This window comes from Numenius arquata, unplaced genomic scaffold, assembly GCF_964106895.1.
Source record: "Numenius arquata unplaced genomic scaffold, bNumArq3.hap1.1 HAP1_SCAFFOLD_280, whole genome shotgun sequence".
NCBI classification, from domain to species: domain Eukaryota; kingdom Metazoa; phylum Chordata; class Aves; order Charadriiformes; family Scolopacidae; genus Numenius; species Numenius arquata.
Window position 1 is genome coordinate 29,794 of NW_027414697.1, and position 23,872 is coordinate 53,665.

The 23,872-nt window shown below is 57.7% G+C and overlaps 4 protein-coding genes across 8 annotated transcripts in view; 3 read left to right on the top strand and 1 right to left on the bottom strand.

Annotated features, from left to right (window-relative positions):
• Nucleotides 1-492: 492 nt before the first annotated feature.
• LOC141478163 (inositol hexakisphosphate kinase 1) lies at nucleotides 493-8,812 on the top strand. 2 transcript variants are annotated; one of them, XM_074167283.1, is made up of 5 exons: nucleotides 493-715; nucleotides 3,960-4,170; nucleotides 4,759-4,943; nucleotides 7,245-7,420; nucleotides 8,303-8,812. In XM_074167283.1, exons 1-5 carry the CDS (start codon nucleotides 493-495, stop codon nucleotides 8,810-8,812), a joined length of 1,305 nt encoding a protein of 434 aa, XP_074023384.1. The 2 variants fall into 2 exon arrangements, with proteins under 2 accessions (XP_074023384.1, XP_074023385.1); XM_074167284.1 differs by having other exon boundaries at nucleotides 4,762-4,943.
• Nucleotides 8,813-11,702: 2,890 nt separating this feature from the next.
• On the top strand, nucleotides 11,703-14,199 carry LOC141478162 (mannose-1-phosphate guanylyltransferase catalytic subunit beta-like). 2 transcript variants are annotated; one of them, XM_074167282.1, is made up of 8 exons: nucleotides 11,703-11,868; nucleotides 11,941-12,021; nucleotides 12,121-12,169; nucleotides 12,802-13,103; nucleotides 13,183-13,261; nucleotides 13,365-13,492; nucleotides 13,665-13,847; nucleotides 14,005-14,199. In XM_074167282.1, exons 1-8 carry the CDS (start codon nucleotides 11,740-11,742, stop codon nucleotides 14,134-14,136), a joined length of 1,083 nt encoding a protein of 360 aa, XP_074023383.1. In that variant the 5' UTR covers nucleotides 11,703-11,739; the 3' UTR covers nucleotides 14,137-14,199. The 2 variants fall into 2 exon arrangements, with proteins under 2 accessions (XP_074023383.1, XP_074023382.1); XM_074167281.1 differs by having other exon boundaries at nucleotides 13,665-13,911; nucleotides 13,991-14,136.
• An 89-nt stretch (nucleotides 14,200-14,288) lies between these two features.
• Nucleotides 14,289-23,872, bottom strand: part of LOC141478159 (E3 ubiquitin-protein ligase RNF123-like) — a 50,015-nt gene continuing 40,431 nt past the window's right edge. For all 3 annotated transcript variants that reach the window (XM_074167277.1, XM_074167279.1, XM_074167278.1), the window contains exons 35-38: nucleotides 15,582-15,724; nucleotides 15,084-15,178; nucleotides 14,877-14,962; nucleotides 14,289-14,761 (exon numbers count right to left, since the gene is read on the bottom strand). In XM_074167277.1, the coding sequence (XP_074023378.1) occupies nucleotides 14,662-14,761; nucleotides 14,877-14,962; nucleotides 15,084-15,178; nucleotides 15,582-15,724 (424 nt within the window). In that variant the 3' untranslated portion in view covers nucleotides 14,289-14,661. The remainder of the gene's footprint in view (nucleotides 14,762-14,876; nucleotides 14,963-15,083; nucleotides 15,179-15,581; nucleotides 15,725-23,872) is intronic.
• On the top strand, nucleotides 17,808-19,334 carry LOC141478165 (amphoterin-induced protein 3-like). The gene has a single exon (XM_074167285.1). The coding sequence runs from the start codon at nucleotides 17,808-17,810 to the stop codon at nucleotides 19,332-19,334; it is 1,527 nt and encodes a 508-aa protein (XP_074023386.1).

Consider the following 23,872-nt stretch of genomic DNA (forward strand, 5'->3'; position numbering starts at 1 on the left):
CTTGGTTTTAATTGTGCTGTAGCTTGAGGTTTGTGCTCAATTATCATGTTGCCTTGCTGATAAAATGAACTAAAGGAAGGAAGTAGTATTTTCTAAAGATAGGCGGCTCAAAATATTTCTATCTCCTCCTTTCCTTGTCTCCTGTCAACCCTATTGGAGCAGCTCTGGATGAGACTGCCTCCAAATGAGTGTGTGTTTACCTGTAAGACTAAAGAGGTGGTGAGAAGTGTGCTGGAACAAGTGGGAGGTAAACAGAGAACAGAAGAGGAGCAGTTAGGGATATAAATAAATACCAGAAACTTTTCCTAGAAAATAGGGAGTGAATGCCAGTGGTCCTCTCTTTACAGGAATCTCCTTTTGCTTTTTCAGATCATTGTAAGGAAGCAGATTGCTGGGATTTCTCCCCTGTGGCTGCCTGACCACTGCTGAGCTACCCCTCCCAGCCCATGTGGCTCTCCCCATGTTCCAAGAGTGCAACTGGTGCCCAACGCAATGTGTGTTTGTCAAACCATGGAAGTGGGCAAGTATGGCAAGAATGCCACTCGATCTGGAGACCGGGGGGTCCTGCTGGAGCCTTTCATTCACCAGGTGGGCGGCCACAGCAGCATGATGCGCTACGACGACCATACTGTCTGCAAACCCCTCATTACCAGAGAGCAGCGCTTCTATGAATCTCTGCCCCCAGAAATGAAGGAGTTCACACCCGAGTACAAAGGTGAGGCCTGTTGTCATTCCAGAATGCAGTTACCTGCTTCAAGAACCAGCCCTCTCATCTTCTGCAGCTCTGCTGTCTTTTGGTGTCATCTTCTTTGTTGATTTTAATTCTTTCTCTTTTGCAGGCTAGCAAATTGATAGGAGCCCTTGGAAAGGAGGAAGTCTTTTTTTTGTAGGCACTCGGGGTTTAATGTGCTTCTCTTTCTAGGCAGAGAATATGCAGTGTGACAGTTGCAGTCTGAAGCTTAAGGTTATGGACGTGTAACTGAAGTAATTTTACTACCAAGTTATTGTCAATTACAGCCTTGACCTTGAGCAAATGAAGTTAAATCATACACTGAGCACTTGCACATTCCAGTCCCGTAATTTATTGCTTCCTCATCACATCTCTCTTATGGGCCCGTCTCAGAAAGCTGCTGAAGCAGGAAGTGCTGCTTTCCCAGCACTGAGGTGAAGCCTTGTCCCCAGCCGCTTTGCAGGAATGGAATTTTCCAGTGCCTGTATCGTTGTAGGAGCTCGGCAACTCATCTGTGTCTTCCGGAAGCTGGATATGCTTTCGGCCATGTGTGTTTCTATTCAGGATGGTGACACTGGCAGGTAGCCTTCTGGGGGACTCGGTGTTCCTGTGGCCTCTGCTTCTTTGTCACCACGTGGCATTGGGAGGACAGTGCTTCAGGCAGCTGGGACCACCATCTGTTCAGGGTCTTGCCGTTTGATCTGGCTGCAGCCTGAGGGTCTCAAAGCAGTGTCAGCTTACCTACCGGTGTCTGTCTGCGGACCGTGAATGAAAGATACAGTCTCCAACAGACAGGTCCTCCTGTACGCTCGAGCCACTCTGGAGCCACACAGGGCTCTAGTGACCCATCAGAAATCTCAGCTGAAGCCTGTGTAATTACTAGAATTGACCTGATATCAGGCTTTCCTTGGGAGATACATTTAAAACTGATGAAGCTGAGAGTCCAGATGGAGACCTGTCGTCTTGAAGTCAGATACTTCCTGGTAGCCTAAAGGCATAGGACATACACCTCCACCCTAGTGTGGGGCTTCATCCGAGAGTCCCGTGCAATTTCCTGATAGTCCCAGAAGTTGCTCTTACTGTTCCGAGGAGGGGAGTACTGGGGAGGATATTTCCTGTCTGAGCACTCGGGTGTTACTATAAGCTTGCCTTCCACAGGGGTGTCGTGAGGAGCATGTCCAGGCAGCCAGAGTGCTTGGAGTGGCATTTCTGTAGTGACATGCTGGAGTCCTGAGCTGCGCTGAAGTTGTGTTGAGCCACCTGAACTGTGTTAGCATTGTCACACGCAGAGAAGGGAAAAGGAAGGACAGTAACGTGATGGGCTGCATCAGCTGAGCAGTGCAAGGTTTCCTTACGTTTGTGATGAATCATTTGATTGTCTGCATCTAGCATCTGATACTCCTGGCAGCTATTCAATGCTGGTGAGAAGCTAATGAAAGATTTTGGCCATTGCAAGTTGGGACATGAGCTGATAGCCTCCTTTTCAGGGCTGAGGGACTCCCAAAGATGAAGATGTCAGCCCTAACTAGAAGTGTCAGCTGTCCTGCTCTGTGGCTGGCCAGCTAGATATAGCCAGTCTGTGCTGAGAAATGTTTATATGTTCCCTTGGACTATGGTGCTTCCCAGTAGCCTTCAGAAGGTGAAACTGGATGGGACACAAATGGTCCTGATTGCCTGCACCTGGATGAGGTAGTTTTACTTCCAGGAACCCCTGTTTTTATTGCTAGGAAGCCCTGGAAGCTTGCAGATCCCTTTTCTGCAATGCTGGCTGACTTGCCATAAATGGCAGGTGTCACCTCAACCTCGCTCTGTTCTTCATAGCTCAGATGCTGGAGAGATCCTTTATCAGAGAAAGCACACTCCTCCTTGGCGAGCAATGTCCTTGTTGGAGAATCACAGAATGGTTCGGGTTGGAAGGGACCTTAAAGATCATCCAGTTCCATCCCCCTGCCATAGGCAAGGACACCTCCCACTAGACCAGGTTGCTCAAAAGCCCCATCCAGCTTGCCCTTGAACTTTGGAGATGGGGCATTCACAACTCCTGGGCAACCTGTGCCAGTGTCTCACCACCCTCACAGTAAAAAATTTCTTCCTAATATCTAATCTAAATCTCCCCTCTTTCAGTTTAAAACCGTTACCCCTTGTCCTATGGCTCTACTCCCTGATAAAGAGTCTGTCCCAAGCTTTCCTGTAGGCCGTTTAGATACTGAAGGCCACTCCAGTGTCTCTCCTTGGAGTCCAGGTAGATTAAGTCAGTTTTTCTTCCCTCCTCCTCCAATGCTGTAGCCCCATTGTAGAAGGCCACCAGATTTATCAGACACAATTTGCCCTTGGTGAAGCCATGTTGGCTGTCACCGATCACCTGTTTATTTTTCATGTGCCTTAGCAGAGTTTCCGGCAGGATCTGCTCCATGATCTTGCTGGGCACAGAGGTGAGACTGACCGGCATGTAGTTCCCTGCGTCTTCCTTTCTTGTTTCCTTCCAGAAAGGGCCCGCATTTTCTCTAGTCTTCCTTTTGTCACCAACATACCTATTGAAGCTTTTCTTGTTGCTCTTGATGTCCCTGGCTGGATTTAACTCTATCTGGGCTTTAGCTTTCCTAAACTGACCCCTGGCTGCTTGGACAATTTCTCTGTATTTCTCCCAGGCTAGCTGTCCTTGCTTCCACCCTCTTTAGGCTTCCTTCTTCTGTTTGAATTTGTCCTGGAGCTCCTTGTTCATCCATGCAGGCCTCCTGGTGTTTTTGCCCAACTTTCTCTTCACTGGGATGCATCACTCCTGAGCTTGGAGGAGGTCAGCAGCAGGAACACTTCTGCAGGACATCAATACCTCCCCAAATGAACTATATATATATATTTTGTGTGCTTTGCCCTGCTCAGCATCTTGGTAGCCTGTGCTTTACTTTCTCCAGTTTGACGACATTTGCTGTGAGAGTGAATGGAAGGAAATAATCCCACCCCTCAGCCTACCAGCTGCGCTTTTGTCCTTAATTTCCTGTGGCTGGCAGAGCTTCCCCCACTGCTGCTGACTGTTCGATCAGGTAGCGACACAGAGCACTGTTTGGGGGATTTCTCCTCTGTTCTGCCCTAAAAACATCTGGATTCTTGTAGTCTTAAACCTCCTTCCATTGCTCTGGTGCTCTGAGAGTTACATTTTACTGTCTCCCATTGAACGTTTGGGTGCTGGTGGTTGTGGGAAACAGAACTGAGGTGTCACTTCTCTCTACAGGTGTGGTATCTGTCTGTTTTGAGGGAGACAGTGATGGCTACATTAACCTGGTGGCCTATCCCTATGTGGAGAGTGAGGCACTAGAGCAGGATGATTTGCCAGAGAGGGACCAGCCACGACGCAAGCACTCGCGTCGGAGCCTTCACAGATCAAGCAGCGGCACAGAGCACAAGGAGGAAAAGCCTGGCCTGGCCAGTGACAGCACTGAAAGGTAAAGAGGGCCCAGTGACAAGGTGATGAGCCGAAATCTCTCGTCCCCTTTCATCTCTGGTGCTCCTTTTGTTGAGGACATTTTGCGTTTCCATACAGTAGCCAGGCTGTCTTGCACGTGCTAGTCCAAGCACACCGTGGACTAACGAGTCCAGCAAACTGTGTCAGTTTTGCCACGTTCAGGGCAAACTCATCCACAGGATAACCCTTGGCAGTTTATTGGATGTGGAACCAAAGCCTGTGGAGCAGTTTCAAACACTCTTTGGTCTACCTGGTTATTAACCCAGAGGATTTTTCCCAAAGGTACTTTGAATATGGGTTTCTACCTTCTCACACCAGCCAGAGCTCCCTGAGAAACAAGTGTTCCTGCTTACTCTTATCAGTTGCAGTGCAACCTGGCAGAGATGTTGGATAGACCAAATTCTTGAGTGTGGGTCCACAGCGAGGGGTATTAGCGAGGATTTGCTGTTAAGAAGGTGGCAGGAGAAGGAACAGGAGATGGCCACGTGCAAGGGGAGGATGTGGCAGTTGTAAGTACCTGGAGAAGGCATGGATTCTAACAGGCAACTTTGTTGTGTCTTTATTCCAGCAGCATCCAGGAAACGAAGAGTCCCAGGGTGGATTTGCACATCCATTCAGATGTTCCATTTCAGATGTTGGATGGGAACAGTGGTCTGAGCTCTGAAAAGATCAGCTACAACCCCTGGAGCCTGCGCTGTCATAAGCAGCAGCTGAGCCGCATGCGGTCAGAGTCCAAGGACCGAAAACTCTACAGTATCCTTTGGGAAGCAGAGTCTGCCCTGGCCTTCGTGTTTGTGCCCAAGGCTACTTACTTCCTTTGGCTTTCTCATCGTTCGCACAAGAAAAACTGTATTATATGTTTCTTTTTACTATTCCTTCCTGCTTTCCATGCAGTGACACTAATGTCTGACGCTGAAGCTCAGAGAAGCCATGTGTCTGACTAGAATCCCGTGCTTGCTTTCTTCTCTGGTTCTTTGTTGACTTGTGTTTTGAACTGTAGTTTCTCACATCAGGCTTTGCCCGGCAGCAGATGCAGGTCTGCCCCGATCAGTAATCCCTTGGGAGGGAGCTGTGTTTGTCCTTGTCACCTTTCTTGAGTCTCTTCCAGTTCTACTGTGTCCTTCTGGAGACCATGACCAGAACTGCACACAACAGGGAAGATGCAGGTGAATCAGAGGTTTCCACTGGTGTCCAATGCTGTTTTCTCTCCTCTCCCTCATAATCCCTAACATACTCTCTTGTTCCAAATGCTGTTTCGTTACCCCCAGATCCCATTTCTGACTGGTAATGGCTCTCTCAAAACACATTGCTTTATGCATTAAGAATCATTTTCTCCTTATGTTTATCGTCTTGCGTGTAAACTTTAGTGAATTTTGCCCGCCCGTTTAATGGTTGATTGCAAAAATAGGGAACAGTAGTGGAAAAACTCCACAAGGAGTGTGGAGTTTTTCCACTACTGTTCCCTATTTTTGCAATCTTGAGTAACTTGGTGCTTAGAGTGAATTTGTCATCTCGCTCTTCACTCGCTTTTCTCGATCACTTGTGCAGATCCACACTCTTCAACAGAGAGACCCTGCTGGCAACTGGCTGTGGGACCAGTCAGGCTGGTTTGTAGTTCCTCAGTTCTCAACAAATCAGTGTTGCTGTAGCCCCTGTTCAGTCGCTTGGTACTAAGGTGATGTTAAACGAGTTACACGTCTCTTATTTTCTGTTTAATGTGTGATCTCTTCCCTTTTCATTTCAGTTTGAGACTTCTCTGAACTCTTAAGGAGAGTTCTGGCTTGAGAATCACTTAAGCTCTTCCCCAGTAAACAAAGAAGCAAAATATTAATCTTATTTCTCTTTTTGGGGAGCCTCTTCACACACCCCCATCCCACCCTCCTCCCCTGTAGCTCCTTTTGTACTTTGCCTTCAGACTCTTCGGGCAGTCTGACTGGCTTCTTCCTGTGGTTGAAGATGGATTTGTTACTTTCTGTGCCTTCACAAATGACTGCTCTTGCTTTTGTCTTGAACTTGCCCACTTGTGGGCTGGTTTTGTTTCACCTGCTGGAGCTTGATTCTGTTTCCCACACGTAGAAACAAACTTGCTTTTAATAGCTGTATTCTTCACCCTTTTAACTGTGTGGGCTTCCTTTTCCTATTCTCAAACGTGTGCTTTGAGCCTCCAGCTTTTATTTTTAAATAGCCTGCATCACTTGCAGAGAAGTAATTCTTTTTGGCTGGCCTTTTTAATCACGCTTCCTTATTTTTATCGAGTTCCTCTTTCAAAATCAACCATAGTTGATGATAGTGTGGTTTTTTTTTTTTTTTTTCTAAATGTTGAACTTCCTCGCAGGTTTGATCTAGCAGTCTTCTGGTTGCTGTTTCAGCGTAACGTGTTGAACCCTGCCCTGCAGGGGTTCTTGGGGCAAACATCAGGGTTGTTTTTTTCCCCTTTGGGACCAGCTGCTGCACTGATTGTCTGGGGTTTGTTCCCAGCGCTGTGCCCTAATGGAGGCTTTGCCCATTGTGCATGGTGGTAATTGAAGAATCCCGTAACTGTTCTGTTTCCTGCCTTTGTAGCTCCTCCTCGGTTCCCCCCTTCCCCCCCGTGTGTTGGGCAGCGTTGCTCTTCTGGGCAGGCCAACAGCGCTGAGCCCCGAGTCTTCAGTCCGTGGGGATTGTATTGTTTATCCATATGGTTAAATTGCTAATTTGATTAGACTTTAAGCTCTTCCTTAATGTATCAGCAATTCTTACTGGTAGACCCCGTCTTTCCTGACACTGCTCTGCTCTTCAGTTCCCCCTGCTCAGTTTCCAGTATGCCCATGTCACCTCCTTGATTACTGGTGGCCATTCCCATTTCCAGGCTGATTTTTTTCTACCAAGTGTCAAAGCCCGGGTGCCTCTGTTGGGATTTTGTCCTTTTCTTCACATCCCCAAACAGTTTTCTCTGTTCTTTGGGTTCCTATTTGTTTGTTGCCCAGCCCTATCTCATGCTGGCCCAAGTCCCTGTCTGGTGGCCCTGGGGAGGAGTGTCTCTGACAGGTGAGCTCTCCTTGACGCATCTCCCAGAGTTCCTTTTGCTGGAGAACGTGGTGCATCACTTCAAGCTTCCCTGCGTACTTGATCTGAAGATGGGGACCAGACAGCACGGAGATGATGCGTCTGAGGAGAAGGCTGCTCGGCAGATGAAGAAGTGTGAACAGAGCACTTCTGCCACCTTGGGCGTGCGTGTGTGTGGGATGCAGGTAGGGATCCCCAAGGCTGCGGTTGCTGCACGTTCCCTTTCGCAGCCCCATTAGACCTCCCAGTTAGTGTCTTCTGCTGAGCACTGGGTTACGGAGTCTTCCACTTCAGGTGGGTACATCAGCGTTCACAGTATATGCTTTTTCTCTTCATTTCTAGTCCTGGAACAAAGGAACCTGCTTCTTCTGAGAGAGCCTGCTTTATCCAAAGCTGTTCTGCTCACAGACAATTAGGGGATTTTCCAATAAAATTATTTTTGTGGTTTAGTGTTCGGCTGGAATTGCGGTGCCTGGGGAGGGAGGTGTCCCTCCGTCCCGGCATCAGCTGACACTTGCTTCCGTGGTGTACTGGGTGTTAAGAAGTTGCTCTCCCCTTGAGGATGGGCCCTGTGCACAAGGATTTGCGGCTGGTGCTGTTGTGCAACAGTCGCTCCTTTCCCCACCCGCGGGAGGATTTTGTAACCCAGAGTCTGCCCACAGACTCTGAGGCAATGAGGGCCCTTAATTAATCACATGCCACATAATAACGGCAATACGTGCCAGCAGCTCCCTCTGCCAGAGCATTGTCCGAGTTGCTGTAAGACGTGACTTTTTAAGCCTCAGGGCCTGTTGTGTCACACTTTTTATGGAGGCTTGGACTGACGAGCTGCCCTTTTGGTGTCCTGGGAGAGAACTGGTAGTTGGGCGCCCTGGCTGTGCCTGTGGAATGCTCCCATGAGCTGCTTAGGGATTTAGGGAGCAGGCAGAGCTGCTTCCTGCTCCCTCTTGGGCATGGTGGGTACAGAACTAGTTCCCTCTGCCCTGTTGGTCCAGGACAGCTCAGGGCTCTCTGCGTGGCCTTCACCTGGTGTTCCCACTTGACATGCGTTTCCTTTGGCTTTCTAGGTCTATCAGCTGGACACGGGGCATTACTTATGCAGGAATAAATACTATGGACGCGGTCTTTCCATTGAGGGCTTCCGCAACGCCCTCTACCAGTATCTCCACAACGGCATCGAGCTGCGCAAGGACCTCTTTGAGCCTATCCTCGCCAAACTGCGAAGCCTGAAGGCGGTTTTGGAGAGACAGGCCTCCTACCGCTTCTACTCCAGCTCCCTCCTCATCATATATGATGGGAAGGACAGCAGGGCGGGGATGTTTGTGGAGCGCCGGCCAGAGACGCGCCTGAAGCGGGTTGACAGCTCTCTGCCGGAGAGCCTTCAGGACGGCGGTGGCACCGAGCCTGGCTCCTCAGCCCAGCCCAAGGTGGACGTGCGTATGATTGACTTTGCGCACAGCACCTTCAAAGGCTTTCGTGATGACCCCACTGTGCACGACGGACCCGACATGGGTTACGTGTTCGGGCTGGAAAGCCTCATCAACATCATGGAACAGATGCGTGAGGAAAACCAGTAGCCCTGGGCTACGGCCTCTTATTCTTGTCCTGGTGGCAGGAGCAGACAAGACCACCTACTACCACAGAAAAAAGCAGACAACTTTGGTTTTAAACAATTGTATTGCTCCATTGTTTTTAAATGTACTTGGATAGAAGAGCTGAGGGGAGGCAGGATGGAAGAGCTCCTCGTGCCAACCAGATGGTTCTGACCGCACTAGCTCTGCCTGCTGGAGGAGGCTCTGTAGATGCCCCCTGGGTGTTGGGTGTATCGGTTCTTCGCTTGTCTTGTGTGCGTTCTGGAGGGAGGACCTGGACATAGGGAAGAGGAAGCAGGAAAGCATGGGGCCTCTTTGGGGGGGGCTGGATCTGTGGCGTGAGTAGCCTCCAGCCTTGGGAGCCCCGGGGAGAGCCTTCCCTTTGAAATTCTCCTGAGTTATTTGGAAAGGGTGCTCGACTACCAGGTGGCAGCCTCAGTGGGGCTGACGGTGAGCAGCGCAGGTGCTGGTCTCGGTGTTCGGTGGCGCTGGCTCTGCCCTGGGTTTTGCCGGTGGGGCTCAGCTTTTGATGCTGCCTTTTTTTTTTGCTGTTTGGGCACTGTGAATAACCACCCCAAACACGGAAATATAAATGACCAAATGCAACCCCCGGCAGAGCTGTGGCCCCAAGGGAAGGCTGGGCACCTGGAGCTGTGCTCGAGCCCCGGGTGGCACGGGCAGGGCTGCGTAGGGGCAGGCAGGGGGCTCTGCAGGAGTAACTCTGCCCTGGACCACTGACCAAGCAAGAACTCAGCTTGTGGGCTAGCAATAGTATCTGTAGCAGTTAACGTGGCCCCAGCTGTGCAGCAGGGCCTTTCGGACCATTTCAACCCTTCCCCTCGTGTAATGTTGGTCCCACAGGTTGCACGCAAGTGTGTCCCTCCAGCGCAAGGTTGCTCTTGTCCCACAGTGGGCCTCCTGCCCCACAGCCCCTGCTCTCCTGGCAGGTCCCTGCACGGGGATCGTGGAAGGGGAGGCTGTGGGTAAGGGCTGACTCCCCTTTGTCTCCTTGGGGGTCTCCATGGGGACAGGTGAGGACCTGGCTGAGGGATAGGTGCCACCACCTGACTGTTGAGCTGTGCTTCAGGGGGTCAAGTCTTTCCCAAAATAAATGAAAGAGCCAGCTGGGCTCCTTCCTGGAGCCAGTGCTTTACCCGTGGCTTCCCTTGATGAGGGCATTAATGTTTGATACTGTGGCCTGGTGGTACCAAACCCTCCCCCCCACCCCTTGCATCATCCCCCCCCCCCTGTGTTTCTGTGCTGGGACCCCCTGCTTCCTCCCTCCCCAGTGTCACTGACTCGTTCCATGGCGTTACCATTACCCCGGCTGCCTGAGAAACTCTGCCTGGGTACCTGTGAGGCCAGGGTTGGGTTGTTTGGTTCTGTTCTGTTCTGTTTTGTTTTGTTTTTTACTTCAGGAAAGCTTTTTTGGGGAATACTCTCCCTGCATGTAGCATGTGCGCACACTCTGCTTGGAAAGTGTTGGTGCTTGGCTGGTGGCCCTAGCTGCCCCAGCGGGCACAGGTCTGCGGCACCAGGTGGGGAAAGGGGCAGGGGAAGAGCTGGCTTTGTCCTACATCGTACCTCTCTGCCTGTCCCCCAGCTTGCCCAGGTCACTGCTCTCTGGACAAGGACCTTCATTCGCACCACTCTCCCCTGCCTTGGGTTACTGCTCCATCCTCTCTGCCCCCCAGGCGGGGCTCAGGGGGGTTTCAGGGAACAGGTTTGCAGGAGGGATGGAGCTGAGTGAGCAGCGGCTGCCCCAGGTCCCCAAAACATCCGCGTTACCCTCCCTGGCCCAGCCCACCTTGTGCATGTCCCCAGCGGGCAGGGCCTTTCCTCCTGGGGACACCCCGGCTGTTCCCCTCCTCGCTGGGCCGGGGGCGATGGATGAGGGCTGCTGCCGCTGCTCCGTCAGAGCCTTGAGCCCCTTCCCTTTGGACCACCGCCGTGGGACTCCACAGCTTGTACATAGCCTTGACCCCCGTTTGTTTTTACATGAATAATCACCCTGTTTGTGCTTCACAGAGAACCAAAAACCACCATTAAAGGATCAGTTTTTGTCCTTGGTGTGCTGTGCCTGCCTGTTGCCGGGGACCGGGGTGGGGGGCTCGGGCAGGACCCCTCTGCAGGCGGCTTAAACGTTTCTTCTCATGGGGGGTCGTCTCCGTCGTTGCCCCGGGGGAAAGCACAGAAGCAGCTCCCGGGGTGGGAGCTGAGTGGGACCGGGACCCCTCTGCCCCCGCGGCGCTGTGGGTGCCCGCTCTGCTGCTGATCTCCGCTTGCTTTTCGGGAGGCGGGAGGCGCTAGGACCTGGGGCAGACGGCAGAACGCGGAGCAGGCACTTGGACCTGTGGAGGGCCCTGGAACCTGTGGCGGGCACTAGGACCTGGGGCGGGCGGGGCAAGGACCCGTGGCGGGTACTAGGACCCGGGGCGGTCGGAGGACCCATGGTGGGCACTAGGACCCGGGGCGGTCGGCAGGACTCACGGTGGGCGCTAGGACCTGGGTAGGGCGGCGGAACCCGTGGCGGGTACTAGGACCCGGGGCGGTCGGAGGACCCACGGTGGGCGCTAGGACCCGAGGAGGGTGGCAGCACCCATGGCGGGCGCTAGGACCCGGGGCGGGCACTTGGACCTGTGGCGGGCGCTAGGACCCGGGGCGGTCGGAGGACCCACGGTGGGCGCTAGGACCCAAGGAGGGTGGCAGCACCCATGGCGGGCGCTAGGACCCGGGGCGGTCGGAGGACCCACGGTGGGCGCTAGGACCCAAGGAGGGTGGCAGCACCCATGGCGGGCGCTAGGACCCGGGGCGGGCGCTAGGGGCCCGGGGCGGGCTGGGGGCGTGGCGGTCGGCGGTGACGCGGAAGTGGCGCGCGGCGGGCGCTGACGTGTCGGCGCGGGCGCGGGGGGATGCGGGCGCTGATCCTGGTGGGCGGCTTCGGGACGCGGCTGCGGCCGCTGACCCTGAGCCGGCCCAAGCCGCTGGTGGAGTTCTGCAACAAGGCGCTGCTGCTGCACCAGCTGGAGGCCCTGCGGCAGGTGGGGGCGGTGGCGGCGGGGGAGGGGGGTCGCGGGGGTCTCCCCGCCGCCCGTTGACCCGCACTCCCGCAGGCCGGCGTCAGCCACGTGGTGCTGGCGGTGAGCTACATGTCGGAGGCGCTGGGAGCCGCCATGCGGGAGCAGGAGCAGAGGGTAAGGGTCGTCGTCCCTCCCCTCCCCCTGTCCCGTCCGTGTCCGTCCCCCTCCCCCCCTCAACGCGCCCCGCACCCGCCGCTAACTCTGTGCCCGCAGCTCGGCATCCGCATCTCCCTGTCCCACGAGAAGGAGCCGCTGGGCACGGGTAGGGTGCGGGGACTGCAGGGTGGGCTGGGGAGGGGGACACTGGGATGGATGGGTAGGGCTGGGGATACTGGGAGTGGGACACCGTGGACAGCAGGGTGGGTATGGAGGGGTAGGGTTGGGGACGCTGGGAGGGGGACACATTGGGCAGCAGAGTGGATATGGAGGGGTAGGGCTGGGGGATACTGGGGACACTGGGAGGGGGGGCACTATGGGCAGCAGAGTGGGTATGGAGGGACAGGACTGGGGGGATACAGGGGACACTGGGAGGGGGACACCATGGGTAGCAGAGTGGTTATGGATGGGTAGGGCTGGGGGACACTGGGGGGGGGACACATTGGGCAGCAGGGTAGGTATGGAGGGGTAGGGTTGGGAGATATGGGGGACACTGGGAGGGGGACACCGTGGGCAGTGGGAGGGGTATGCCAGTATGGGCATGGGCAGGATTAGGGACTGGGGACATCAGGACAGGCACAGAAAGGACTAGGGACAGCAGGGCTGGGTGAAGACCAGGGACTGGGGGCTTGGGAGGGTCGGTGGGGAGCAGGGACACTGGGACAGGCACAGGTGGGACCTGGAGGACCTGGGCACTGGGTTCACCCTGTCCCTGCGGCGTCACTCATGGCCGGGCAGCGGGGCCGCTGGCGCTGGCGCGGGACCTGCTGGCCGAGGACGGGGAGCCCTTCTTTGTCCTCAACAGCGACGTGATCTGCGAGTTCCCCTTCGCGGCGCTGGCCCATTTCCACCGGCAGCACGGCGGCGAGGGCTCGCTGGTGGTCACCCGCGTGGAGGAGCCAGCCAAGTACGGCGTGGTGGTGAGCGAGGCTGACACTGGCCGCATCTGCCGCTTCGTGGAGAAGCCGCGCGTCTTCGTGTCCAATAAGATCAACGCCGGGCTCTACATCTTCAGCCCCGGCATCCTGCAACGCATCCAGGTAGGGACCAGGGTGCTGGGCAGAGCCAGGATGGCGGGGGAGCAGGCCCCCAGCTCAGCCCTGAGTCCTGTTTCCGCAGCTGCGTCCCACCTCCATCGAGAAGGAGATCTTCCCAGCCATGGCACAGGAGGGGCAGCTCTACGCCATGGAGCTGCAGGGTAAGGCCCCGCGTATGGTGTGGGCAGCGTAGCAGTGGGGTGGTGTCTTGCCTGCACTGCCGCCCCTGCGCTGGGGGCTGTCACCGCAGCTCTATCCCCACAGGCTTCTGGATGGACATCGGGCAGCCAAAGGACTTCCTCACGGGCATGTGCATGTACCTGCAGGCGCTGAGGGCTCAGCACCCCGAGAAGCTACACTCGGGGCCCGGTGTCGTAGGGAACGTGCTGGTGGTAAGTGCCAGCCCCCAGCACATCGGTCACGGGCTCTCCCCATCCTCCCACCGCTGTACTCGCTGCTGTGCTCGAGCTGTGCCCTCCTGTCCCCACGCTGGCCAAGTGGTGCAGGCTGTGTCGAGAGCTCTGGCTGCCCTCCCGGCCCCGGCACAGCCCCTCTTCCTTGCAGGACCCCAGTGCCAAGATTGGGGCAAACTGCGTCATCGGCCCCAATGTGACGATCGGGGCTGGCGTGGTGGTGGAGGACGGGGTGCGCATCAAACGGTGCACCGTGCTGAAGGGAGCCCGCATCCGCTCCCACTCCTGGCTGGAATCCTGCATCGTGGGCTGGAGCTGCTCCGTGGGGCAGTGGGTGAGGATGTGGGTGCCCCCGTGGGGGAGATCAGGGCTCAGCTCCTGCCCTCCTGCCTCCTCAGGTTGCAGCCCAAGGGATGGAGGGATGCGCAGGGGCTGGGGGCAGGAGCGTGGCACTGAGCCGGGGCAGGCATGACAGAGCCTCTCTGGGGCAGGTTCGCATGGAGAACGTGACCGTGCTGGGCGAGGATGTCATCGTCAACGATGAGCTCTACCTCAATGGGGCCAACGTGCTGCCGCACAAGTCCATCGCCGAGTCTGTGCCAGAGCCGCGCATCATCATGTAGCAGCCCCCGGTGGGCCCTGCACTCCTGGCTCTGCTTTGATTAAATATTTATATTTCCATCTACCGCTGAGTGTCATCTGAGTGTGGCCCCAGCGCTGGGTTGCTCACCATGGCCAGCCTGGCTTCCTCTCCCCACGTCTCAGGGCACCACATAAGGAAGAATAATTTAATGCTGCATTTCATGAAGTCAGCCCCCAGCCAGGGGCAAGTTAACAGCCCGAACGCCCACCCCGGCCCACCCCGCCCTGGCCTCGGGGCTGCTGTGCGTCCCCCCAGCAGAGCCCAGGCCTTGGGCTCCCCTCCCTGAGAACGGCCCATGGGGCAGAGGGGCTGCTGTGGCCCAGGTGCTGGGCAAGGGGGTCGCTGGCCCCAGAGCCTGGCATCGGGCCTTCCCCCCCACCCTGCAGCCCCCTGCCCCACACTGCGGCCCCGTGCTGGGTCCTGGCCCTGTGTTAGGGGAGAAGCCAAGGTGGAGGGCAGGGGGCTGCCCTGCTCAGCTGGGGGAGCCCATGGTAAGGGCTGGGTGCTACGAGCTGGGCGGCTTGGTGAAGTCATCCACCCCCGTGATGGTGGCCTTGCAGAAGAAGCAGTCCTTGTTGTTCATCAGGTGCTGGTTGATGCAGGCTCTGGGACAGAGAAGGAAAGAGCGTGAGCTGCCCCTGGCACAGTTTGGGGCGGGGGCGGACACGGGGCAGGTGCTGGTAGTGACCCCAGTGGGGACCACACATGCATGGTACTCACTTGCACGACTTGTGGGAGCAGGGTCTGAAGATAGCGGAGATGGGGTGTGCGTAGCAGATGGGGCACAGGTCTTCCTCACTGGTGGGCTGGGGGGGGGTGGGGTGTCACCAGGTGGTTAGTGGTGGCAGCAAAAGCCCCGTGTCCCAGGGCAGGTGTGCCGGGAGCCGGGGCTGCTGCTGAGCATGGGGACCGGGCTGGGGGACTCACCAGTGTGGTGGCAGCTGCCTGCTTGGACTCCTCGCTCAGGTGGCTCAGCATCTTGTCCACCTTTGCCAGCTCCTCAGCACTGATGTACTCTGTGTCTGTAGGGATAAAATGGGGGTGAAAGTGACCCTCGGGCTGCCCCGAGGCTGTTGGGTGATGCATGGCGGGGGGGGGGGATGATGCAGCTGTCCTCAGGGACCAGCCAGGACAGGGAGCCTGCTGCTGGGGACAGAGATCTCCATGCTGGGGACAGCAAGCTGAACACTGGGCAACGAGAGAAGATAAAACTGCTGCCAAAAGTGGACACTGGACACAGCCCCATCCCAAGTGCCACCGCTGGGGGACAATGGGGGAGGCATGGATCCCTGTCCCCAGGGCTAAGGGGGCTGCGACATGTCACAGGGGACACAGATGCTGGCAGCCCCGTCCCCCCCCAAGCCAACCATGGTCAGGGGCTGGTGGTGAGCAGAGCCCAGCTCCTGGCACAGAGCTGACACTTACAGGTGTGCAGGGAGAAATGGCGCTTGTCGGTGGCCGGGGCAGCAGCTGCCAGGGCCAAGGGCTCGGCATGGCCCAGCAGGTACTGGATGGAGCGCAGCTGGAAGCAGGGGTCCGCCAGCAGCACCGCTGTGGCACGCTCGGCCCTGGAAAGGGACACAGTCAGGCCTCTGTCCCGTCCCCCCAACATCACACCACCCCCCAGAGCTGGCTGGGCCTCCCTGGGCATGATGGGTCACAGGGACACCAGGTCCCCAGCTACCACACAGCTGGATGGTGGCATCACCCTGCAGACTGCAGGGACACTGTGCCCGGCATGGAGTGTGATGGCAGTGGTGATGTGGGGCCAGGCCCCCGCAGGTGACCCGGGGCGTCCACAACCTTCTAGAATCCCCCCAGCTCCTGTGCCCCATGGGGACGAGCCCAGGGCACAGCTGGGCACATACAGCACCCAGCCTGGTGGCTCTATGTTCCTGGCAGAACTGAGTGGTGCTCAAATGCAACCAAAGGGCAGCTGTCCCTCTCCTCCTTCTCCTCTTCCTCCTCCTCCTCCGCCACCCCACCCAGTCTCAGAGGCTCCGGGGATCGATACGGTGCATTAGCACTTGCTGAGGCTGCAGTGGTGCCCGGCTGAGCCTGGGGAGCTGCAGGGCTGGAGCAGCCAGCACCCCCCTGGCAGCCCAGCATAGCAAGGGTAAAAGGAGAGGTGCCATGCAGCAGCCTCCTGCTGGGGGCTCTGGCACCCCTACACTGTGGGGACGGCTCAAGGTGGCCCCCCCTCCAAGCAAGCAGGTGCCCCCACAAAGCAGAAAGAAAAGGTTGTGGGTCTCCCCACCTTCAAGCATCAGCAGGGATGACCAGGACAGATGAAGGGCACCTTAGTGGGTGTCTCCATCGGCCACAAGTGCTGTGGCTTCTGCCCACAGCCCTTGGCAAGGAGCAGAGGTGGTTCTGTGGCCACCATCGGGCAAGCCCTTTGGCACAGACTGAGCCGGGGCTGGGGTGCAGGGGGTTAACAGCCCCTCAGTGCGCAGCAGCCACAGCCGCCAAATTAGCTTTTTGCTGCCCTAATGGAAACCAATTCCCCAGCCCGGCTTTCTGCTTCCCACTAACGCGCCCGGGCACCGGGTAATGACATTCCTGAGTGTCCTTCATCCTGTGGCCACCTCCCACCTCTGCCGTGGGGACTCCCCACCGGGCTCACCCCACAGCCAGGGGTCCTGGGGGGTGTGTGTGTGTGTGTCCGTGCTAGCTTGTTCAGGGGGCGGTGGGGACAAGAGCAGCGGGAAGGACCACGACTGGGTGCTAAGCAGCAGGGTGGGGGGGTGGAGGGGGATGAGTGCCATCCCCGCTCCCAGCCTAGGTGCAGGATGGGACAGGAGGGGCACCCGAAGGTGACAGCGGGGTGGGTCTACTCCAGCACCCTCCCCGAGGGTGGTCGGTGGCGGAGCAGCCGGTGGGGTGACAGCCGGTGGAGGTTGCCGTTCTCCAGCCGGGAGGGAGGGTGGCTGCGCGCCGGCGAGGCGGGAGGGTAGGTGGGCGAAGTGGTCCTTATTCCCTGCCCCACCACTACCACCACCACCGGGGACAAGCGACGGGGGCCGGTACCGGCTGCGCATCGCCCTGCCCACCGGCGAGACGGGCCACGGGGCCACCGCTGTGGCCACCACTCCCCGCGCCGGGACCAATGGGATCCCGCCCGCCCCCCCGCCCCCCCCCCCCCGCCAGCGCCTAAATAGGGGCCGGAGCGGGACGGCGCCCCCGCAGCCAGCCCAGCTCCCCGGGAGATGTGGACCGGGAAGCAGCCGCCCGCCGAAGGGGGCTCAACCGGTAACCGGAGCCTGGGGATGCGCCGCGGCGGAGCGGAGCCCTGAGAAAACTTGTCGCCCCGGGGAGGAGCGGCTCCGGGAGGCAGCCGGGCGTTCGCCCAGCCCGAAACGCCGGAGCCGCTCAACCCCACCGATGCCGGACACCGGCCCCCAGCCGCCCCCGGGCAGCCCCCGGCCGGCCGGAGCACAGGTAGGCGGCAGCACCGGGCAGGGCGATGCCCCCCGTTAACTCTTTTCAAGCCCCTCGGCTGGAATCGGGATCCTCCTTTGCGGGGTGCAAAGGGGCGTCTGCGGATGCTCGGTAGAGCCCACCCCCGCCCAAGACAGCACAGGGGGGAAAGCAGGGAGGACCACAGCACGTTTTCTCCGCCGGGCCACACAGAGGCTCCTGCCGGGCACCATGTCCCCGTGGGCACCCACAGACCCGCTGTGGGCACGGGTGGTGAAGCTGCTGCTGCTGCTCCAACTGTGTGACCATGGCCGCGCACCCCGTGCCTCCCCGGTGCCCCACAGCTGTCCCCCTGCCTGCATCTGCACCTCCGACCTGCTGAGCTGCAGCCGGCAGATGCTGCAGCGCGTGCCCCGGGCGCTGCCACCCACCGCCACCACGCTGGACCTCAGCCACAACGCCCTCACCCAGCTCCACGACCGCTGGCTGGCCGCCCTCCCGCACCTCGAGGCCCTCCACATCAGCCACAACCAGATAAAGGACCTTTCTCCGCAAGCTTTCCACAATGCCTCCTACCTGCGGCACCTGGACATGTCCTCCAACCACCTGCATGCTGTCGAGACCCACTACTTCAATGCGCTGGTGAGCCTGGAGGAGCTGCTGCTCTACAACAACCGCATTACGCGAGTGGATGAAAACGCCTTCGCCAAGCTGAGCGGCCTGCGGAAAGTCTACCTGAGCTGGAACAACCTGACCACCTTCCCCTTCCACTCGGTCCAGGGGCTGGGCAACTACAGCCTCCGCACGCTGGACCTCTCCTCCAACAGCCTGAGCAGCATCCCCGTGGAAGAGCTGGCGGCTCTGCCTGAAAACATCAGGAATGGCTTGTACCTGCACAACAACCCCATCAGGTGCAGCTGCCAGCTCTACCTGATGCTCCAGCGCTGGAAGCAGCGAGGTTTCAGCTCGGTGAAGGACTTCTTCGAGGAACACACCTGCAAGGTGTCCGACAACGTGCCCCGGTCCCTGATCAAGTTCCTCAAATACAGCCAAATGTTTGAGAACTGCTCGGCAGGCCCCGAAGACGTGCACCCCATGCCCTTCCCCGTGATGGTGGGCCAGACCCTCCTGCTCACCTGCAACACCAGCCGGCCGGCCATGGCCACCACCTACATGTGGATCTCCCCTCACCACGAGCCCATCAAACAGCCGGGGAACAGCAACCGCTCCTTGGAGGTCTACCACAACGGCAGCCTGAAGATTGCGGTGGCCAGGCCTTGGCACTCGGGGGTCTATGTGGGCTTGGCCATCAACAGCCCCCACAATTTCAGCAGGCTGTGTGAAATCAACGTGACGGTCCACTACGCCAAGCCGGACGGGGAGACCTTCAGCACCGGCCTCACAACCCTGCTGGGGTGCATTGTGAGCCTGGTGCTCGTCATCATCTACTTGTACCTCACGCCCTGCCGCTGCCTGAGCTGCTGCAAGAAGCCAGCTCCTCTCAGCCCCCCACAGGAGTGCAGCGCCCAGTCCTCCATCCTCAGCACCACTCCCCCTGCCACCGACGGGCCAAACCGCAAGGCTAGCGCCAACAAGCACGTGGTCTTCCTCGAGCCTGTCAGGGAGACGCAGAATGGCAAGATCCGCCTGGCCCTCAGCGAGGACTTCCCGGATGCCAAGCACCCCAAGGTCCTGCAGCTCAAGTCAGACTCGGAGTCCATCAGTTCTGTCTTTTCGGACACCCCCATCGTGTCGTAGTGGGGCAGAGCTGGGAGGAGTGCCGGGCCTCCTGAGAGCCGTTCTCCTCCATTGCTGCTAGAAGCAGGATTATTTGGCACCCCGAACTCCCGGCTTGACTGTGACCCTCAAGGGTGATGGGCATCACCCACAACCGCTTCAGCCATGAGCTGCTGGTGGGTTTTGGGCTGGGGGAACATCGGTGCCTGGCAAGAGCTCCTTGCATAAGCCACTGGGAACAGCCTCATTAGCACAAGGGTAACACTGACAAACACAGGACACCTGAGAAATCTCTGCTTCATTTGGGCAAACTCCCTAATGGTGACACTGGGATGGTGGTCTGCCATGGCCTTGGGCACAGGAGACATGACCCGGCTGTCACTGCCACGGGCACCCCAGGCCAAGGAATAGCTGTGATGCGTGGGGCTGTGTCCTCGCTCATGCCAGAGGATGATGGTGCCACTGTCCTCTCCCAGCCCGTGCTGGTCCCCATCACCATGCCATGGCTGGGAGTGGGGGGAGCGTGACCCTGTCACAAGGAGGGTACATGCCACCTCTCTGAGTGTGGCCACGCAGGAGGGATGGAGCTCAGCGCCTGACCAGCCACGCAGCCAAGCAAACATGACAAGCTTTTGCCTCCCGAGAAGCTGTAAATAGTCCAGGCAGGATTAGGTGATGCCATACAGCGCCCAGCCCGCATCGCTCAGCGGTCCCCGTGCCACCAAGGACGATGAGGGCTCAGATGCACCACCTTCCTTCGCCGCTTCTCCTTGAGGCGGACAAACGCGCTGCTAAAGCACAGCTATTTAGGCAGTAATCTAATAAGCCTATCGATAAATGTGAGTAATCCTCTCCTCTCTTGGGTCGTAATTCTCTAGTTACATTGGAATAAAAATGCCTATTTTTTTAAGCTCACGCTGGGCTGAGTGTCTCCTTGCCCTCGCAGGGCAGCGGCGTGCAGCCACCCTGCAACCCACGGGCACTGTGGTGGGTCTCCGGGGGTCTGAGGGAGCCCTGAATTCCCGCTGACCTGGCACACAGAGCCAGGTGATTGGCAGCTTCTGTTCCCATCAAACGGCGTTAGGGCAGCCTTGGCAAGGGGGTTAAATGTGCTGATGGCCTGGGGCTGGTGCGAGAGGAGCGTCCGGTGGCTTGTCCCCAGGAGGGCAGGTCTCTGGTGACACCTGGGAGCTGGGGAGGGAGCAGCGCCAGCCAACACAAGGGCATATCCAGACCCCAATAGGGATGAGGAGGATTTAGATGTGGGGAGAGGCACCTGGGGAAGACCCAGTCGGGGTCAGACTGGCCTGGTCTTTGGGTAAGTCCTGACAACCTTTGCAGACAGAGGCCCCCACCTCACTGGACACTTGCGCTGCTTCTCCCAGCACCCAGCCTTGCATCGCCCCCGGCACAGGGAGCGGCTCTGCCCCCCCATAACACCTGCCTGATTCTGCAGAGGGATAAGGTTGTCCCCCCCAGTCTGCCAGCCACCACTGCCCTCTCCACAGCTGGAGAGGGAGCAAGCAGGTTCCCGCAGCACGGGGGATGCTGGGGACACCCTACAGGCAGGAGCACAGCTCAAGCACAACCCAAAAATAGGGACTAGGACCCTTTGCAGACCTTTCCCCCAACCCACAGCCCCCCACAGCTGTGCCCCAGTCCCAAGAGCTGCTGGCAGCCCTGCGACCGGTGGGATGGGAAAGTCCCTGTGGCTTTGAGACAGTGCTAGCACCCATCCTTCAACTATCTCAGCCAGGAAACAAACAGCTTTTTTCCCAGCAAAAAGTCAACTGTGCCCAAAACGCTTGTCAGAACCCCCTCTGCCATCGAAGGAGGGGACAATGTTTGGGAGAGCAGTTATCCCGAGACAACTGCAGCTGCCCAGCGCCCTTCCTGACACTGACCTTGTGCACAGCTCCATGCAATACGTGGCCTGCTGCCACCTGCCCCGCGGCCGGCGAAGGTGATGGGATGCGGAGCGACAGGCCCCGCTGGCCTGCGCCCTCGCTCCCCGCACGCCTGCTGCTGCCGGCCCCGTCACCTCGCATTAGTACAGCATTCCTGACGAGCCTGGGACACCGAGCTGGCCGCGCCGGGGTGCTGCTGGGGGTTGGCGAGGTGCGGGGTGGATAGGTGAGAGGCACCCTGCCCCTCGAGGATGGAGCTGAGGCGATGCCATCCCCTGGCTTTGCACCCAGGCAGGGATCCCATGGGAAAGATGGTTTGAATTTGCCCTGGGAATGTCTGGGAAAGAGAAGAGACCCAGGTCCAAACCCACCGAGGGCACCACCCTGAGCATGGCTCATGCCTGCCAAAACAGAGTTGAGCCCGTTGCTGCATCTACGCACTGTGTCTTCCTCCAAAAGGAAAGGTGTTGCTCTGGGCTTCAGCACTCAGAGTGGGTGTTACCCACCTGCAGCTCTTCTGTCACCATCCTTGTAGGTCTCCTCGCAAACCTTTCCCCTCCCTGGTGCCAACATCAGCTTCCCAGGCATTAGTGGTCCACCAAACCTCCATCCTCAGCTGAGGCTAACAACTGAAGCTCGGGGAAAGCTCAGGCCAACTAGAGTGTAAGAAAAGCTCCCAAGGGCCTCTTTGGGGACACACCAGCCTGGAGAAGCCCAGGAGAGCTCTTCTTGGCTGGCTACAATCCTCCTGTCCCTACAGGAAGGCTAAGGCCCACTATGCCAGGACAGCATCTCTGAGGTTTGTATCAGTGCTGCCCCCAACGGCTCCCCGCTGCCTTACCCAGGAAAATCCTGCTGCTGCCTTTCACACCTTTCTGGTGCTCGGAAAGGACCTCACACCACAGTGCTGCTCCAACAAGCAAGGCAAGGCAGTTTGAACTGTTGAAGCAGTTCATTAAGGAGCTTGGAAGGCAAATCATCTCAACAAGGAAAAACATAGCCAGGAGCACCGCCTCCCCGACAGACGGGAGTTGGGTAACGTAATGGATGGTCCCTGAGGAATACACCATCCTCTCTCGGCAGCCATCTCCACCATTACAGCCCCGGCTTGCTGCCAAACCGGCCTCTCGCTTCTTGACTCCGCCAGGCAAAGCAATGGGTCAGCACAAAGTACGGCATCCCCGGCATGCAGGGACCCACGCCTGTGCATGCGGGGATAAGGACTAGCTTTGGGGACCAGCCTCCAACGCTGACTCCTGTCTCCTCCGGGGCTGGACACACGATGCACACAATCCAGGTTGGACCTGGATCTTTTCCTTAAGATGCTCATGGTTTTCCAAAGAGCTTGAAGCAGCAATGCCTGCTGCTTGCCAGCACGATGCCTGCTCCTGCCTCCCAGCGTGTGCCCGACGGACCCTAGGGGCCAGGAGATTCCAGCTTTGGCACTCCCACTGCCCAGGATACAGCATTTGCAGCTGGCAGCTTGTAAAAACAGTAAGATCAGTAAGGCCAGACTCCTTTTTTAACCGTGAAACCTAGGTCTGAGCTAGTCACGCCACTGTGCTCCGGCTCACCCTCACCCAGATACGTTACACACTGCAAGACTCAAGTATCACTCATTCTCTAAGTTTTTAGGGCAAGGTAGAAAGGACTCCTATAGCCTGAGTGGTCCATGAAATGTCTACTCCCACACCTCCTTCCACCACAGCTCACTCATTAACACGTGTTGAAGGAGCATTACTGTTTACATGATCAGTAATTACACAAGACTGCAGAGAACTACCACGTCCAGTGGGGACCAGCCAAGTCCCCAGGGTCCCAGCAGGGCTCGAGCACACGGGTGCGTGGCCAGAATGAGTTCAGGAACCTGGAGACTGGGATCTTCTGTGACTTTTCCAGTGGAGGCAACCCCAAAACCATCAAGCAATTGAACAGTCTGCTTTGCCAGCCTTCCCCACGTGGCCTTGTGCCTGCTCACCGACACGTTACTTCGGCCCAGAGAATCTCTCTATCTCCTCCCTCCTGCCAGTCCATCCCTCTGCACCCATCTGTACTGTGCAAAGGAGAAGAGTGCAGAGATCCAGCCAGAATTCCCCCAACATCATGTCAGCCCAGTGACACTCCTCCTGGCAGGTCCTGCTGGCTCATGCTCAGCACTCCACTGGGACAGCATGGTTGTTTCTGCTCCAGGATACCCGTCCTGTGTTCTGCTGGCTGGTACCACCATGTTCCTGGTGACCACAGTGCCCTTCCCTCTATCCTCTCCATCTGTTGGGCAAAAGTCCCTAGGAGATGCACCCTGAAGGCTGCTTAGGCCTTTCCTTGTACAGTCACGCTGCAGACAAGTTCGTTGGCACTTTGCATGTGTCCTATCCCTCCAGACTCACATGAAGAGCATCAGCCATGGGCAGGGCTGGGGAACATGCTGCCTGGCTTCGTTCCCCCTGCCTCTGAGGGGATGGTGCCCGTGGGGCATGGGGGAAGACCAAGGAGCAGAGTGGCAGCCGAGCCCTGGCACAACATGGCTCATGTCCATTCTGGGATGGCTACTCGCTTTCCACAAAGCCTGTTTCAATCTGTGTTATGACCTATATATATATATATATAATGACCTATATGCCCAGTCCTAATTACAAGGTGCACGCAGGGGAC

Bases quoted from the DNA above. Each gene is read 5' to 3' on its own strand.
- LOC141478163 (XM_074167283.1), top strand. From the start codon at position 493: ATGTGTGTTTGTCAAACCATGGAAGTGGGCAAGTATGGCAAGAATGCC. The intron at 4,171-4,758 runs GTAAAGAGGGCC...TCTTTATTCCAG, and splicing joins GCCAGTGACAGCACTGAAAG to CAGCATCCAGGAAACGAAGA. The intron at 4,944-7,244 runs GTATCCTTTGGG...CGCATCTCCCAG, and splicing joins CAAGGACCGAAAACTCTACA to AGTTCCTTTTGCTGGAGAAC.
- LOC141478162 (XM_074167281.1), top strand. From the start codon at position 11,740: ATGCGGGCGCTGATCCTGGTGGGCGGCTTCGGGACGCGGCTGCGGCCG. The intron at 13,104-13,182 runs GTAGGGACCAGG...CTGTTTCCGCAG, and splicing joins GCATCCTGCAACGCATCCAG to CTGCGTCCCACCTCCATCGA. The intron at 13,262-13,364 runs GTAAGGCCCCGC...CTATCCCCACAG, and splicing joins CTACGCCATGGAGCTGCAGG to GCTTCTGGATGGACATCGGG.
- LOC141478165 (XM_074167285.1), top strand. From the start codon at position 17,808: ATGTCCCCGTGGGCACCCACAGACCCGCTGTGGGCACGGGTGGTGAAG.